This window comes from Littorina saxatilis, linkage group LG3, assembly GCF_037325665.1.
Source record: "Littorina saxatilis isolate snail1 linkage group LG3, US_GU_Lsax_2.0, whole genome shotgun sequence".
NCBI lineage: Eukaryota > Metazoa > Mollusca > Gastropoda > Littorinimorpha > Littorinidae > Littorina > Littorina saxatilis.
In genome coordinates this window covers 47,501-65,000 of record NC_090247.1, presented here as the reverse complement: position 1 = coordinate 65,000, position 17,500 = coordinate 47,501, and the positions used below count along the sequence as shown (strand labels likewise).

Below are 17,500 nucleotides of genomic sequence, written 5' to 3'. Positions count from 1 at the left end.
GGCGTTTTTGGCCAAAAAAATGAATATTGTCCATCAGCGCCAAGGGGTACTCAAAGATTTGGCCAAAAAATGAAGTTTTGGCCAAAACTATTTTTTGGCCAAAACTTTCAATGCAAAAGTTTTGGCCAAAAAACTATTTGGCCAAATCTAAAACATTTGGCCAAAAAAGTGAATATTGTCCACCAGCGCCAAGCATATACATCAGTATGCACACCCCCCCCCCCCCCCCCCAAGTGTAACAGTACAAAACACACCTACAGCTACAGATTCAGCAGTATGTACAACCCCCTCCCCCCCCCCCCCCCCCCAGTGTCACTGTGCAGAACACACATACAGCTACAGATTCAGCAGTTAGTATGTACACCCCCCCCCCCCCCCCCCCAAGTGTGTAACAGTGCAAAACACACCACCAGCTACAGATAGATCAGTATGTACACCCCCCCCCCCCCAAGTGTTACAATGCAATACACGTCACACCTACAGCTACAGATACATCAGTATGTACACCCCCCCCCCCCCCCAAGTGTAACAGTGCAAACCACACTTACAGCTACAGATTCAGCAGTATGTACTCCACCCCCCCCCCCCCCCCCCCCCCAGTGTAACAGTGCAAAAATCACTAACAGCTACAGCAGTATGTACCCCCCCTCCCCCTACAGAAGTATGTTACCCCCCCCCCCCCTGTAACAGGACAATACACACCTACATCTACAGCAGTATGTACACACCCCCCCCCCCCCCCCACTGTAACAAGACAAAACACACCTACATCTATATTTACAGCAGTGTGTACAACACCCCCCTCCCCCACTGTAACAGGACAAAACACACCTACATCTACATATACATAATAAGATACAGCAGTATGTACTCCCCCCCCCCCCCCCCTCACTGTAACAGCAAAACTAACATTTAGAGCAAAAAAAAACCGAAATCACTTACTCGCTCCATCCGTCGGTTGTCCTCGAGTTGACGTCTGAATCTGATTGTCATTGCCAAGAGCCTGACTCACTGGCTACACACTACACCACTATTCTCACCGCCACCACGTGGCACTGGGACCCTAACCCAGATTGAGATCCCGAGGCGACATTCGTCTCGGATAACATATCATCAATGTGCTGTCCAACATTCCCAAGAATGTCTCTTCTTTCGATATTAACTTGAACTAAGAAAACAAATAAAATTCGCTCACGCGGGAAAGCAGCAGCCATTTGCACACTCAATCTTGTTTACCGTAAGGAAAGCTATTTGAATATTTCAAGTAAATGATGGCGTATTTTTAAAATGTAAAACTCATGATTTGAGCTCATGCTGTATTTGATTGCAAATATGCAAATAAAACTTACAATTAATTATCCTACTCCTATGTGAAAAAGTCAACAAATATGAATAATTTAGTTTCGCATTTGCATGGTCAGTCTCATAATGTCACGCCGTTGCTGGACCGACGCTTGAACAGGGGACGTAACAAATGTTAAAATAATGATCATCAATTTGTTATCTCCCGTAGCTCTGCATAATTTTATCGACAGCAACATTGCGTCGGGCCGATGTCGGGGTTTATTACATACATTTGCCGAGTTTTACACACAGTCAAACGGTATCGGCGCGACAACGGACGACGACACACGACATATGACGACGTCACCCGACTGAAATCGTCAGTCGGCCGACGAAAGCTTGCTAGCTGGGTATTTGCAGGTAGAACGACCAGTGCCTGAACCTGGCCCGGGTGGTAAGGATTCATTTCAGTTTCAATGTATATTTGCAGGTAGAACGACCAGTGCCTGAACCTGGCCCGGGTGGTAAGGATTCATTTCAGTTTCAATGTATATTTGCAGGTAGAACGACCAGTGCCTGAACCTGGCCCGGGTGGTAAGGATTCATTTCAGTTTCAATGTATATTTGCAGGTAGAACGACCAGTGCCTGAACCTGGCCCGGGTGGTAAGGATTCATTTCAGTTTCATTGTTGCTCATAGTGAAATAATGAGACGTTCATCTGCAAACAAGTAATTTATTTCGCTGCATTATTGCTTTTGCAGATCTTCACAGTACATTAACGCATATTTGTTCCTGGGAATAATTCAGACTGCATTTTTGGACGAACATTTCCTGTCATAAAATGATCACTCGTTTGTTTTGTAGAAGTTCTCCTGCGGTGATACACTAGACACAAACAGACACCTGTCTATTCGATTAAACTCCTTCCAGAGGTTCAGCTGAGCATGCGCAAGATCGGCATCTGCGGAAGTGACGTGCACTACTGGGTGAGCGGCTCCATTGGCCCCTTCGTGGTGAAGGACCCCATGCTGTTGGGTCACGAGTGCAGCGGGGTCGTCTCCAAGCTCGGCCAGGGGGTCACACACCTTAAAGTGGGTCAGTACACTTTATTGTCGTGTTGTTCTTGTAACCTAGACGGCATGTGCGGCATTCCATGAACAAGGCAAGACAATCACTGCCTGGAGAACGGAGTTGGTGGGATTACGGGTAACTGATGTGTCCTCAGTGTAGCGGGGTCATCTCTGAGCCAGACCAAGCTTTCAAGCATCTCAAAGTAGGCCAGTGCTCTTTGTTGTAGTTTTGTTCGTGATACGTACATGTGCTGTACACTGTGAACAACGCTAGACAATCAATGCTTGAAAAAGGAATTGGTGATACGTATTGGTAACTGATGTGTCTGCAGTGTGGCGGGGTTGTCTCTATAAGCTAGGCCAAGTGGTTATGCATCCCAAAGTGGGTCAGTACACTTTATTGTCGCTTTGTTCATGTTACCTACATATGTTGCACACTTTGAACAATGTTAGGCAATCGCTGTCTTTTCATTGAGAAAAAAAGAGTTGGTGACAGTGGTAACTTGCTGATGTGGCTGCACCCTAACCCTAACCCTAACCCTAACCCTAACCCTAACCCTAACCCTAACCCTAGAAGTTTAAGATGAAAGCTGGCAGACTAATCACGCGTGGAAACCCCAGAACAAAACTGAATGATTAGCAATAACTCACTGTTTAGAAGTTTAAGATGAAAGCTGGCAGACTAATCACGCGTGGAAACCCCAGAACAAAACTGAATGATTAGCAATAACTCACTGTTTAGAAGTTTAAGATGAAAGCTGGCAGACTAATCACGCGTGGAAACCCCAGAACAAAACTGAATGATTAGCAATAACTCACTGTTTAGAAGTTTAAGATGAAAGCTGGCAGACTAATCACGCGTGGAAACCCCAGAACAAAACTGAATGATTAGCAATAACTCACTGTTTAGAAGTTTAAGATGAAAGCTGGCAGACTAATCACGCGTGGAAACCCCAGAACAAAACTGAATGATTAGCAATAACTCACTGTTTAGAAGTTTAAGATGAAAGCTGGCAGACTAAACACGCGTGGAAACCCCAGAACAAAACTGAATGATTAGCAATAACTCACTGTTTAGAAGTTTAAGATGAAAGCTGGCAGACTAATCACGCGTGGAAACCCCAGAACAAAACTGAATGATTAGCAATAACTCACTGTTTAGAAGTTTAAGATGAAAGCTGGCAGACTAATCACGCGTGGAAACCCCAGAACAAAACTGAATGATTAGCAATAACTCACTGTTTATAAGTTTAAGATGAAAGCTGGCAGACTAATCACGCGTGGAAACCCCAGAACAAAACTGAATGATTAGCAATAACTCACTGTTTAGAAGTTTAAGATGAAAGCTGGCAGACTAATCACGCGTGGAAACCCCAGAACAAAACTGAATGATTAGCAATAACTCACTGTTTAGAAGTTTAAGATGAAAGCTGGCAGACTAATCACGCGTGGAAACCCCAGAACAAAACTGAATGATTAGCAATAACTCACTGTTTAGAAGTTTAAGATGAAAGCTGGCAGACTAATCACGCGTGGAAACCCCAGAACAAAACTGAATGATTAGCAATAACTCACTGTTTAGAAGTTTAAGATGAAAGCTGGCAGACTAATCACGCGTGGAAACCCCAGAACAAAACTGAATGATTAGCAATAACTCACTGTTTAGAAGTTTAAGATGAAAGCTGGCAGACTAATCACGCGTGGAAACCCCAGAACAAAACTGAATGATTAGCAATAACTCACTGTTTAGAAGTTTAAGATGAAAGCTGGCAGACTAATCACGCGTGGAAACCCCAGAACAAAACTGAATGATTAGCAATAACTCACTGTTTAGAAGTTTAAGATGAAAGCTGGCAGACTAATCACGCGTGGAAACCCCAGAACAAAACTGAATGATTAGCAATAACTCACTGTTTAGAAGTTTAAGATGAAAGCTGGCAGACTAATCACGCGTGGAAACCCCAGAACAAAACTGAATGATTAGCAATAACTCACTGTTTATAAGTTTAAGATGAAAGCTGGCAGACTAATCACGCGTGGAAACCCCAGAACAAAACTGAATGATTAGCAATAACTCACTGTTTAGAAGTTTAAGATGAAAGCTGGCAGACTAATCACGCGTGGAAACCCCAGAACAAAACTGAATGATTAGCAATAACTCACTGTTTAGAAGTTTAAGATGAAAGCTGGCAGACTAATCACGCGTGGAAACCCCAGAACAAAACTGAATGATTAGCAATAACTCACTGTTTAGAAGTTTAAGATGAAAGCTGGCAGACTAATCACGCGTGGAAACCCCAGAACAAAACTGAATGATTAGCAATAACTCACTGTTTAGAAGTTTAAGATGAAAGCTGGCAGACTAATCACGCGTGGAAACCCCAGAACAAAACTGAATGATTAGCAATAACTCACTGTTTAGAAGTTTAAGATGAAAGCTGGCAGACTAATCACGCGTGGAAACCCCAGAACAAAACTGAATGATTAGCAATAACTCACTGTTTAGAAGTTTAAGATGAAAGCTGGCAGACTAATCACGCGTGGAAACCCCAGAACAAAACTGAATGATTAGCAATAACTCACTGTTTATAAGTTTAAGATGAAAGCTGGCAGACTAATCACGCGTGGAAACCCCAGAACAAAACTGAATGATTAGCAATAACTCACTGTTTAGATTTAAGATGAAAGCTGGCAGACTAATCACGCGTGGAAACCCCAGAACAAAACTGAATGATTAGCAATAACTCACTGTTTAGAAGTTTAAGATGAAAGCTGGCAGACTAATCACGCGTGGAAACCCCAGAACAAAACTGAATGATTAGCAATAACTCACTGTTTAGAAGTTTAAGATGAAAGCTGGCAGACTAATCACGCGTGGAAACCCCAGAACAAAACTGAATGATTAGCAATAACTCACTGTTTAGAAGTTTAAGATGAAAGCTGGCAGACTAATCACGCGTGGAAACCCCAGAACAAAACTGAATGATTAGCAATAACTCACTGTTTAGAAGTTTAAGATGAAAGCTGGCAGACTAATCACGCGTGGAAACCCCAGAACAAAACTGAATGATTAGCAATAACTCACTGTTTAGATTTAAGATGAAAGCTGGCAGACTAATCACGCGTGGAAACCCCAGAACAAAACTGAATGATTAGCAATAACTCACTGTTTAGAAGTTTAAGATGAAAGCTTGCAGACTAATCACGCGTGGAAACCCCAGAACAAAACTGAATGATTAGCAATAACTCACTGTTTAGAAGTTTAAGATGAAAGCTGGCAGACTAATCACGCGTGGAAACCCCAGAACAAAACTGAATGATTAGCAATAACTCACTGTTTAGAAGTTTAAGATGAAAGCTGGCAGACTAATCACGCGTGGAAACCCCAGAACAAAACTGAATGATTAGCAATAACTCACTGTTTATAAGTTTAAGATGAAAGCTGGCAGACTAATCACGCGTGGAAACCCCAGAACAAAACTGAATGATTAGTAATAACTCACTGTTTAGAAGTTTAAGATGAAAGCTGGCAGACTAATCACGCGTGGAAACCCCAGAACAAAACTGAATGATTAGCAATAACTCACTGTTTATAAGTTTAAGATGAAAGCTGGCAGACTAATCACGCGTGGAAACCCCAGAACAAAACTGAATGATTAGCAATAACTCACTGTTTAGAAGTTTAAGATGAAAGCTGGCAGACTAATCACGCGTGGAAACCCCAGAACAAAACTGAATGATTAGCAATAACTCACTGTTTAGAAGTTTAAGATGAAAGCTGGCAGACTAATCACGCGTGGAAACCCCAGAACAAAACTGAATGATTAGCAATAACTCACTGTTTATAAGTTTAAGATGAAAGCTGGCAGACTAATCACGCGTGGAAACCCCAGAACAAAACTGAATGATTAGCAATAACTCACTGTTTAGAAGTTTAAGATGAAAGCTGGCAGACTAATCACGCGTGGAAACCCCAGAACAAAACTGAATGATTAGCAATAACTCACTGTTTAGAAGTTTAAGATGAAAGCTGGCAGACTAATCACGCGTGGAAACCCCAGAACAAAACTGAATGATTAGCAATAACTCACTGTTTAGAAGTTTAAGATGAAAGCTGGCAGACTAATCACGCGTGGAAACCCCAGAACAAAACTGAATGATTAGCAATAACTCACTGTTTAGAAGTTTAAGATGAAAGCTGGCAGACTAATCACGCGTGGAAACCCCAGAACAAAACTGAATGATTAGCAATAACTCACTGTTTAGAAGTTTAAGATGAAAGCTGGCAGACTAATCACGCGTGGAAACCCCAGAACAAAACTGAATGATTAGCAATAACTCACTGTTTAGAAGTTTAAGATGAAAGCTGGCAGACTAATCACGCGTGGAAACCCCAGAACAAAACTGAATGATTAGCAATAACTCACTGTTTAGAAGTTTAAGATGAAAGCTGGCAGACTAATCACGCGTGGAAACCCCAGAACAAAACTGAATGATTAGCATTAACTCACTGTTTAGAAGTTTAAGATGAAAGCTGGCAGACTAATCACGCGTGGAAACCCCAGAACAAAACTGAATGATTAGCATTAACTCACTGTTTAGAAGTTTAAGATGAAAGCTGGCAGACTAATCACGCGTGGAAACCCCAGAACAAAACTGAATGATTAGCAATAACTCACTGTTTAGAAGTTTAAGATGAAAGCTGGCAGACTAATCACGCGTGGAAACCCCAGAACAAAACTGAATGATTAGCAATAACTCACTGTTTAGAAGTTTAAGATGAAAGCTGGCAGACTAATCACGCGTGGAAACCCCAGAACAAAACTGAATGATTAGCAATAACTCACTGTTTAGAAGTTTAAGATGAAAGCTGGCAGACTAATCACGCGTGGAAACCCCAGAACAAAACTGAATGATTAGCAATAACTCACTGTTTAGAAGTTTAAGATGAAAGCTGGCAGACTAATCACGCGTGGAAACCCCAGAACAAAACTGAATGATTAGCAATAACTCACTGTTTAGAAGTTTAAGATGAAAGCTGGCAGACTAATCACGCGTGGAAACCCCAGAACAAAACTGAATGATTAGCAATAACTCACTGTTTAGAAGTTTAAGATGAAAGCTGGCAGACTAATCACGCGTGGAAACCCCAGAACAAAACTGAATGATTAGCAATAACTCACTGTTTAGAAGTTTAAGATGAAAGCTGGCAGACTAATCACGCGTGGAAACCCCAGAACAAAACTGAATGATTAGCAATAACTCACTGTTTAGAAGTTTAAGATGAAAGCTGGCAGACTAATCACGCGTGGAAACCCCAGAACAAAACTGAATGATTAGCAATAACTCACTGTTTAGAAGTTTAAGATGAAAGCTGGCAGACTAATCACGCGTGGAAACCCCAGAACAAAACTGAATGATTAGCAATAACTCACTGTTTAGAAGTTTAAGATGAAAGCTGGCAGACTAATCACGCGTGGAAACCCCAGAACAAAACTGAATGATTAGCAATAACTCACTGTTTAGAAGTTTAAGATGAAAGCTGGCAGACTAATCACGCGTGGAAACCCCAGAACAAAACTGAATGATTAGCAATAACTCACTGTTTAGAAGTTTAAGATGAAAGCTGGCAGACTAATCACGCGTGGAAACCCCAGAACAAAACTGAATGATTAGCAATAACTCACTGTTTAGAAGTTTAAGATGAAAGCTGGCAGACTAATCACGCGTGGAAACCCCAGAACAAAACTGAATGATTAGCAATAACTCACTGTTTAGAAGTTTAAGATGAAAGCTGGCAGACTAATCACGCGTGGAAACCCCAGAACAAAACTGAATGATTAGCAATAACTCACTGTTTAGAAGTTTAAGATGAAAGCTGGCAGACTAATCACGCGTGGAAACCCCAGAACAAAACTGAATGATTAGCAATAACTCACTGTTTAGAAGTTTAAGATGAAAGCTGGCAGACTAATCACGCGTGGAAACCCCAGAACAAAACTGAATGATTAGCAATAACTCACTGTTTATAAGTTTAAGATGAAAGCTGGCAGACTAATCACGCGTGGAAACCCCAGAACAAAACTGAATGATTAGCAATAACTCACTGTTTATAAGTTTAAGATGAAAGCTGGCAGACTAATCACGCGTGGAAACCCCAGAACAAAACTGAATGATTAGCAATAACTCACTGTTTAGAAGTTTAAGATGAAAGCTGGCAGACTAATCACGCGTGGAAACCCCAGAACAAAACTGAATGATTAGCAATAACTCACTGTTTAGAAGTTTAAGATGAAAGCTGGCAGACTAATCACGCGTGGAAACCCCAGAACAAAACTGAATGATTAGCAATAACTCACTGTTTAGAAGTTTAAGATGAAAGCTGGCAGACTAATCACGCGTGGAAACCCCAGAACAAAACTGAATGATTAGCAATAACTCACTGTTTAGAAGTTTAAGATGAAAGCTGGCAGACTAATCACGCGTGGAAACCCCAGAACAAAACTGAATGATTAGCAATAACTCACTGTTTAGAAGTTTAAGATGAAAGCTGGCAGACTAATCACGCGTGGAAACCCCAGAACAAAACTGAATGATTAGCATTAACTCACTGTTTAGAAGTTTAAGATGAAAGCTGGCAGACTAATCACGCGTGGAAACCCCAGAACAAAACTGAATGATTAGCAATAACTCACTGTTTAGAAGTTTAAGATGAAAGCTGGCAGACTAATCACGCGTGGAAACCCCAGAACAAAACTGAATGATTAGCAATAACTCACTGTTTAGAAGTTTAAGATGAAAGCTGGCAGACTAATCACGCGTGGAAACCCCAGAACAAAACTGAATGATTAGCAATAACTCACTGTTTAGAAGTTTAAGATGAAAGCTGGCAGACTAATCACGCGTGGAAACCCCAGAACAAAACTGAATGATTAGCAATAACTCACTGTTTAGAAGTTTAAGATGAAAGCTGGCAGACTAATCACGCGTGGAAACCCCAGAACAAAACTGAATGATTAGCAATAACTCACTGTTTAGAAGTTTAAGATGAAAGCTGGCAGACTAATCACGCGTGGAAACCCCAGAACAAAACTGAATGATTAGCAATAACTCACTGTTTAGAAGTTTAAGATGAAAGCTGGCAGACTAATCACGCGTGGAAACCCCAGAACAAAACTGAATGATTAGTAATAACTCACTGTTTAGAAGTTTAAGATGAAAGCTGGCAGACTAATCACGCGTGGAAACCCCAGAACAAAACTGAATGATTAGCAATAACTCACTGTTTAGAAGTTTAAGATGAAAGCTGGCAGACTAATCACGCGTGGAAACCCCAGAACAAAACTGAATGATTAGCAATAACTCACTGTTTAGAAGTTTAAGATGAAAGCTGGCAGACTAATCACGCGTGGAAACCCCAGAACAAAACTGAATGATTAGCAATAACTCACTGTTTAGAAGTTTAAGATGAAAGCTGGCAGACTAATCACGCGTGGAAACCCCAGAACAAAACTGAATGATTAGCAATAACTCACTGTTTAGAAGTTTAAGATGAAAGCTGGCAGACTAATCACGCGTGGAAACCCCAGAACAAAACTGAATGATTAGCAATAACTCACTGTTTAGAAGTTTAAGATGAAAGCTGGCAGACTAATCACGCGTGGAAACCCCAGAACAAAACTGAATGATTAGCAATAACTCACTGTTTAGAAGTTTAAGATGAAAGCTGGCAGACTAATCACGCGTGGAAACCCCAGAACAAAACTGAATGATTAGCAATAACTCACTGTTTAGAAGTTTAAGATGAAAGCTGGCAGACTAATCACGCGTGGAAACCCCAGAACAAAACTGAATGATTAGCAATAACTCACTGTTTAGAAGTTTAAGATGAAAGCTGGCAGACTAATCACGCGTGGAAACCCCAGAACAAAACTGAATGATTAGCAATAACTCACTGTTTAGAAGTTTAAGATGAAAGCTGGCAGACTAATCACGCGTGGAAACCCCAGAACAAAACTGAATGATTAGCAATAACTCACTGTTTAGAAGTTTAAGATGAAAGCTGGCAGACTAATCACGCGTGGAAACCCCAGAACAAAACTGAATGATTAGTAATAACTCACTGTTTAGAAGTTTAAGATGAAAGCTGGCAGACTAATCACGCGTGGAAACCCCAGAACAAAACTGAATGATTAGCAATAACTCACTGTTTAGAAGTTTAAGATGAAAGCTGGCAGACTAATCACGCGTGGAAACCCCAGAACAAAACTGAATGATTAGTAATAACTCACTGTTTAGAAGTTTAAGATGAAAGCTGGCAGACTAATCACGCGTGGAAACCCCAGAACAAAACTGAATGATTAGCAATAACTCACTGTTTAGAAGTTTAAGATGAAAGCTGGCAGACTAATCACGCGTGGAAACCCCAGAACAAAACTGAATGATTAGTAATAACTCACTGTTTAGAAGTTTAAGATGAAAGCTGGCAGACTAATCACGCGTGGAAACCCCAGAACAAAACTGAATGATTAGCAATAACTCACTGTTTAGAAGTTTAAGATGAAAGCTGGCAGACTAATCACGCGTGGAAACCCCAGAACAAAACTGAATGATTAGCAATAACTCACTGTTTAGAAGTTTAAGATGAAAGCTGGCAGACTAATCACGCGTGGAAACCCCAGAACAAAACTGAATGATTAGCATTAACTCACTGTTTAGAAGTTTAAGATGAAAGCTGGCAGACTAATCACGCGTGGAAACCCCAGAACAAAACTGAATGATTAGCAATAACTCACTGTTTAGAAGTTTAAGATGAAAGCTGGCAGACTAATCACGCGTGGAAACCCCAGAACAAAACTGAATGATTAGTAATAACTCACTGTTTAGAAGTTTAAGATGAAAGCTGGCAGACTAATCACGCGTGGAAACCCCAGAACAAAACTGAATGATTAGCAATAACTCACTGTTTAGAAGTTTAAGATGAAAGCTGGCAGACTAATCACGCGTGGAAACCCCAGAACAAAACTGAATGATTAGCAATAACTCACTGTTTAGAAGTTTAAGATGAAAGCTGGCAGACTAATCACGCGTGGAAACCCCAGAACAAAACTGAATGATTAGTAATAACTCACTGTTTAGAAGTTTAAGATGAAAGCTGGCAGACTAATCACGCGTGGAAACCCCAGAACAAAACTGAATGATTAGTAATAACTCACTGTTTAGAAGTTTAAGATGAAAGCTGGCAGACTAATCACGCGTGGAAACCCCAGAACAAAACTGAATGATTAGCAATAACTCACTGTTTAGAAGTTTAAGATGAAAGCTGGCAGACTAATCACGCGTGGAAACCCCAGAACAAAACTGAATGATTAGCAATAACTCACTGTTTAGAAGTTTAAGATGAAAGCTGGCAGACTAATCACGCGTGGAAACCCCAGAACAAAACTGAATGATTAGCAATAACTCACTGTTTAGAAGTTTAAGATGAAAGCTGGCAGACTAATCACGCGTGGAAACCCCAGAACAAAACTGAATGATTAGCATTAACTCACTGTTTAGAAGTTTAAGATGAAAGCTGGCAGACTAATCACGCGTGGAAACCCCAGAACAAAACTGAATGATTAGCAATAACTCACTGTTTATAAGTTTAAGATGAAAGCTGGCAGACTAAACACGCGTGGAAACCCCAGAACAAAACTGAATGATTAGCAATAACTCACTGTTTAGAAGTTTAAGATAAAAGCTGGCAGACTAATCACGCGTGGAAACCCCAGAACAAAACTGAATGATTAGCAATAACTCACTGTTTAGAAGTTTAAGATGAAAGCTGGCAGACTAATCACGCGTGGAAACCCCAGAACAAAACTGAATGATTAGCAATAACTCACTGTTTAGAAGTTTAAGATGAAAGCTGGCAGACTAATCACGCGTGGAAACCCCAGAACAAAACTGAATGATTAGCAATAACTCACTGTTTAGAAGTTTAAGATGAAAGCTGGCAGACTAATCACGCGTGGAAACCCCAGAACAAAACTGAATGATTAGCAATAACTCACTGTTTAGAAGTTTAAGATGAAAGCTGGCAGACTAATCACGCGTGGAAACCCCAGAACAAAACTGAATGATTAGCAATAACTCACTGTTTAGAAGTTTAAGATGAAAGCTGGCAGACTAATCACGCGTGGAAACCCCAGAACAAAACTGAATGATTAGCAATAACTCACTGTTTAGAAGTTTAAGATGAAAGCTGGCAGACTAATCACGCGTGGAAACCCCAGAACAAAACTGAATGATTAGCAATAACTCACTGTTTAGAAGTTTAAGATGAAAGCTGGCAGACTAATCACGCGTGGAAACCCCAGAACAAAACTGAATGATTAGCAATAACTCACTGTTTAGAAGTTTAAGATGAAAGCTGGCAGACTAATCACGCGTGGAAACCCCAGAACAAAACTGAATGATTAGCAATAACTCACTGTTTAGAAGTTTAAGATGAAAGCTGGCAGACTAATCACGCGTGGAAACCCCAGAACAAAACTGAATGATTAGCAATAACTCACTGTTTAGAAGTTTAAGATGAAAGCTGGCAGACTAATCACGCGTGGAAACCCCAGAACAAAACTGAATGATTAGCAATAACTCACTGTTTAGAAGTTTAAGATGAAAGCTGGCAGACTAATCACGCGTGGAAACCCCAGAACAAAACTGAATGATTAGCAATAACTCACTGTTTAGAAGTTTAAGATGAAAGCTGGCAGACTAATCACGCGTGGAAACCCCAGAACAAAACTGAATGATTAGCAATAACTCACTGTTTAGAAGTTTAAGATGAAAGCTGGCAGACTAATCACGCGTGGAAACCCCAGAACAAAACTGAATGATTAGCAATAACTCACTGTTTAGAAGTTTAAGATGAAAGCTGGCAGACTAATCACGCGTGGAAACCCCAGAACAAAACTGAATGATTAGCAATAACTCACTGTTTAGAAGTTTAAGATGAAAGCTGGCAGACTAATCACGCGTGGAAACCCCAGAACAAAACTGAATGATTAGCATTAACTCACTGTTTAGAAGTTTAAGATGAAAGCTGGCAGACTAATCACGCGTGGAAACCCCAGAACAAAACTGAATGATTAGCAATAACTCACTGTTTAGAAGTTTAAGATGAAAGCTGGCAGACTAATCACGCGTGGAAACCCCAGAACAAAACTGAATGATTAGCATTAACTCACTGTTTAGAAGTTTAAGATACAAGCTGGCAGACTAATCACGCGTGGAAACCCCAGAACAAAACTGAATGATTAGCAATAACTCACTGTTTAGAAGTTTAAGATGAAAGCTGGCAGACTAATCACGCGTGGAAACCCCAGAACAAAACTGAATGATTAGCAATAACTCACTGTTTAGAAGTTTAAGATAAAAGCTGGCAGACTAATCACGCGTGGAAACCCCAGAACAAAACTGAATGATTAGCATTAACTCACTGTTTAGAAGTTTAAGATGAAAGCTGGCAGACTAATCACGCGTGGAAACCCCAGAACAAAACTGAATGATTAGCAATAACTCACTGTTTAGAAGTTTAAGATGAAAGCTGGCAGACTAATCACGCGTGGAAACCCCAGAACAAAACTGAATGATTAGCAATAACTCACTGTTTAGAAGTTTAAGATAAAAGCTGGCAGACTAATCACGCGTGGAAACCCCAGAACAAAACTGAATGATTAGCAATAACTCACTGTTTAGAAGTTTAAGATGAAAGCTGGCAGACTAATCACGCGTGGAAACCCCAGAACAAAACTGAATGATTAGCAATAACTCACTGTTTAGAAGTTTAAGATGAAAGCTGGCAGACTAAACACGCGTGGAAACCCCAGAACAAAACTGAATGATTAGCAATAACTCACTGTTTAGAAGTTTAAGATGAAAGCTGGCAGACTAATCACGCGTGGAAACCCCAGAACAAAACTGAATGATTAGCAATAACTCACTGTTTAGAAGTTTAAGATGAAAGCTGGCAGACTAATCACGCGTGGAAACCCCAGAACAAAACTGAATGATTAGCATTAACTCACTGTTTAGAAGTTTAAGATACAAGCTGGCAGACTAATCACGCGTGGAAACCCCAGAACAAAACCGAATGATTAGCAATAACTCACTGTTTAGAAGTTTAAGATACAAGCTGGCAGACTAAACACGCGTGGAAACCCCAGAACAAAACTGAATGATTAGCAATAACTCACTGTTTACAAGTTTAAGATAAAAGCTGGCAGACTAATCACGCGTGGAAACCCCAGAACAAAACTGAATGATTAGCAATAACTCACTGTTTAGAAGTTTAAGATGAAAGCTGGCAGACTAATCACGCGTGGAAACCCCAGAACAAAACTGAATGATTAGCAATAACTCACTGTTTAGAAGTTTAAGATAAAAGCTGGCAGACTAATCACGCGTGGAAACCCCAGAACAAAACTGAATGATTAGCAATAACTCACTGTTTACAAGTTTAAGATAAAAGCTGGCAGACTAATCACGCGTGGAAACCCCAGAACAAAACCGAATGATTAGCAATAACTCACTGTTTAGAAGTTTAAGATGAAAGCTGGCAGACTAATCACGCGTGGAAACCCCAGAACAAAACTGAATGATTAGCAATAACTCACTGTTTAGAAGTTTAAGATGAAAGCTGGCAGACTAAACACGCGTGGAAACCCCAGAACAAAACTGAATGATTAGCAATAACTCACTGTTTAGAAGTTTAAGATGAAAGCTGGCAGACTAAACACGCGTGGAAACCCCAGAACAAAACTGAATGATTAGCAATAACTGACTGTTTGCTTGATCTCATCACCTGGAAGAACAACTAGACTTTAAAGTTCGGAGTGTGGCATGGAACAACCTTTGTGCAAACATTGCCATATGAATACGAATACGAATACGAATACTTTATTATCTCATACAGAGAAATTTCAGTGTGGTGCACATTAAAAGACAAAACAAATAATAAGACAACAGATAAAAATACCATACGAAGCATACTACACTCGCGCACGCATATGTACACTAACAGGAATAGTAATAGTAATGTTAATCATCCTACGTTTCACCTGCCATATTATGTTAATCATCCTACGTGTCACCTGCCATATAATGTTAATCATCCTACGTTTCACCTGCCATATAATGTTAATCATCCTACGTTTCACCTGCCATATAATGTTAATCATCCTACGTTTCACCTGCCATATAATGTTAATCATCCTACGTTTCACCTGCCATATAATGTTAATCATCCTACGTTTCACCTTGCCATATAATGTTAATCATCCTACGTTTCACCTGCCTCGCAACTGGGTGGCCTCGCCATGAGCATTCAACCCGTCCCAAGACGACGAGAAGGCACTGGAAAATGTGCTAAGTAATTAAACTATTCACAAAGCAACATTCAGCAACAGTGGTATTGTACGGAGAAAAATGTAGAATGTAATGTTATGTTTAGAATGTAAAGTTAAACATTCGAAGGTGAGACGCCCGTCAGTGTAAGCGCTATTTAACATCAAGTGTTTTTATATTTTTACACCCCCGGTATAGGGGTGTGTATAGGATTCGGTCGATGTGTTTGTTTGTTTGTTTGTTTGTGTGTTTGTGTTCGCATATAGATCTCAAGAATGAACGGACCGATCGTCACCAAACTTGGTGAACAGGTTCTATACATTCCTGAGACGGTCCTTACAAAAATTGGGACCAGTCAAACACACGGTTAGGGAGTTATTGGTGGATTAAGATTCTACAAGGACTTATAGAGGGACATATTAATGGTCAAAGGGAAATAACCTTCTCAGTTGCTGGCAGTGAGAATGGTAAGGACGGGGGTGTTTTTCCTACCTCGGAGGAATTTCTTGTTTTTTATATGTTGACGTTGAAAGTTGTCTGCACTGTATGCCCCCAGGAGACAGAGTGGCGATAGAGCCGGGTGTACCGTGCAGGCGATGCGAGCTGTGTAAGGGCGGGAGGTACAACCTGTGTCCTGATGTCTTCTTCCTGGCAACCCCTCCTGACAGTGGCGCTCTAGCTCGTTATCACGTGCACGCTGCCGACTTCTGCTACAAGTAGGTTCCCCTTTTTGATGAACATATTAATTGGCGAGTGTCGTCTTAAGCTCTGGGCATTTGCCGGCTTGCGGACAATTTTGCGTTCTGAAAATGAGTGGCTTCTTTCTTCAAAAACGGCAATGGGCTGTGCAATCTAGAAAAACATATTAATCTTGACAAAGGACAGTTGATGCGTCTGACATACTTAGACGTTCAATACAACTTCAGCGTGGTTGGTGACAGACAATTTGACTGTACTAGCTGACTTATAAAGATCACGCATTCCCACATTCAATTGTAGTTATAACCGCTTAGTCACTACAGACATTTGCAGAGAACACGCTTCTGTTTCTGTAGTAATTTATGACCTTTGATCATTGAACGACTGCAGACACGCTAGCGATTCATACCTCCTTAAAGTGGCATGATATCTTCCAGTTCGTATTTGAACCTTTTGCTGAAAGATTCTGCTGCAGTATGATATTTTGGGGCCTACAGATTGCCGGACAATGTGAGCTTCGAGGAAGGCGCCCTGATAGAGCCGCTGTCCGTTGGAATCCATGCTTGTCGCCGGGCCAACGTCAGTATGGGCAAGAAGGTCCTCGTCTGTGGATCTGGTAAGTGTCGCCGGGCCAACGTCAGTATGGGCAAGAAGGTCCTCGTCTGTGGATCTGGTAAGTGTCGCCGGGCCAACGTCAGTATGGGCAAGAAGGTCCTCGTCTGTGGATCTGGTAAGTGTCGCCGGGCCAACGTCAGTATGGGCAAGAAGGTCCTCGTCTGTGGATCTGGTAAGTGTAGACAGGGCTCCCCACAAACGGCCCTCCTGGGGGATCCCGGACCCCCTCTTTCAATTTTTAGTTGGTTCATGGACCCCCCACTTTCAATTTTTAGTTGGTTCATGGACCCCCCACTTTCAATTTTTAGTTGGTTCATGGACCCCCCACTTTCAATTTTTAGTTGGTCCATGGACACTAACTTTCAATTTTTAGTTGGTTCATGGACCCCCACTGCAGATTTTGAGAGGGTCCCAAGGGTCCAAAAGCCGAAAAGCCCCGGTG

At 41.1% G+C, this 17,500-nt stretch overlaps 1 protein-coding gene across 7 annotated transcripts in view; it reads left to right on the top strand.

Moving 5' to 3' along the window:
• The window catches only part of LOC138961343 (sorbitol dehydrogenase-like), a 34,774-nt gene that overhangs the window by 4,894 nt on the left and 12,380 nt on the right, over positions 1-17,500 (top strand). For 4 of the 7 annotated variants that reach the window (XM_070332945.1, XM_070332948.1, XM_070332947.1 and 1 more), the window contains 3 exons: positions 2,216-2,380; positions 16,301-16,460; positions 16,941-17,059. In XM_070332945.1, the coding sequence (XP_070189046.1) occupies positions 2,216-2,380; positions 16,301-16,460; positions 16,941-17,059 (444 nt within the window). Of the gene's footprint in view, positions 1-1,704; positions 1,739-1,794; positions 1,949-2,215; positions 2,381-16,300; positions 16,461-16,940; positions 17,060-17,500 lie in introns of those variants that run through there. The other 3 variants (XM_070332944.1, XM_070332946.1, XM_070332950.1) reach the window with 2 other exon arrangements.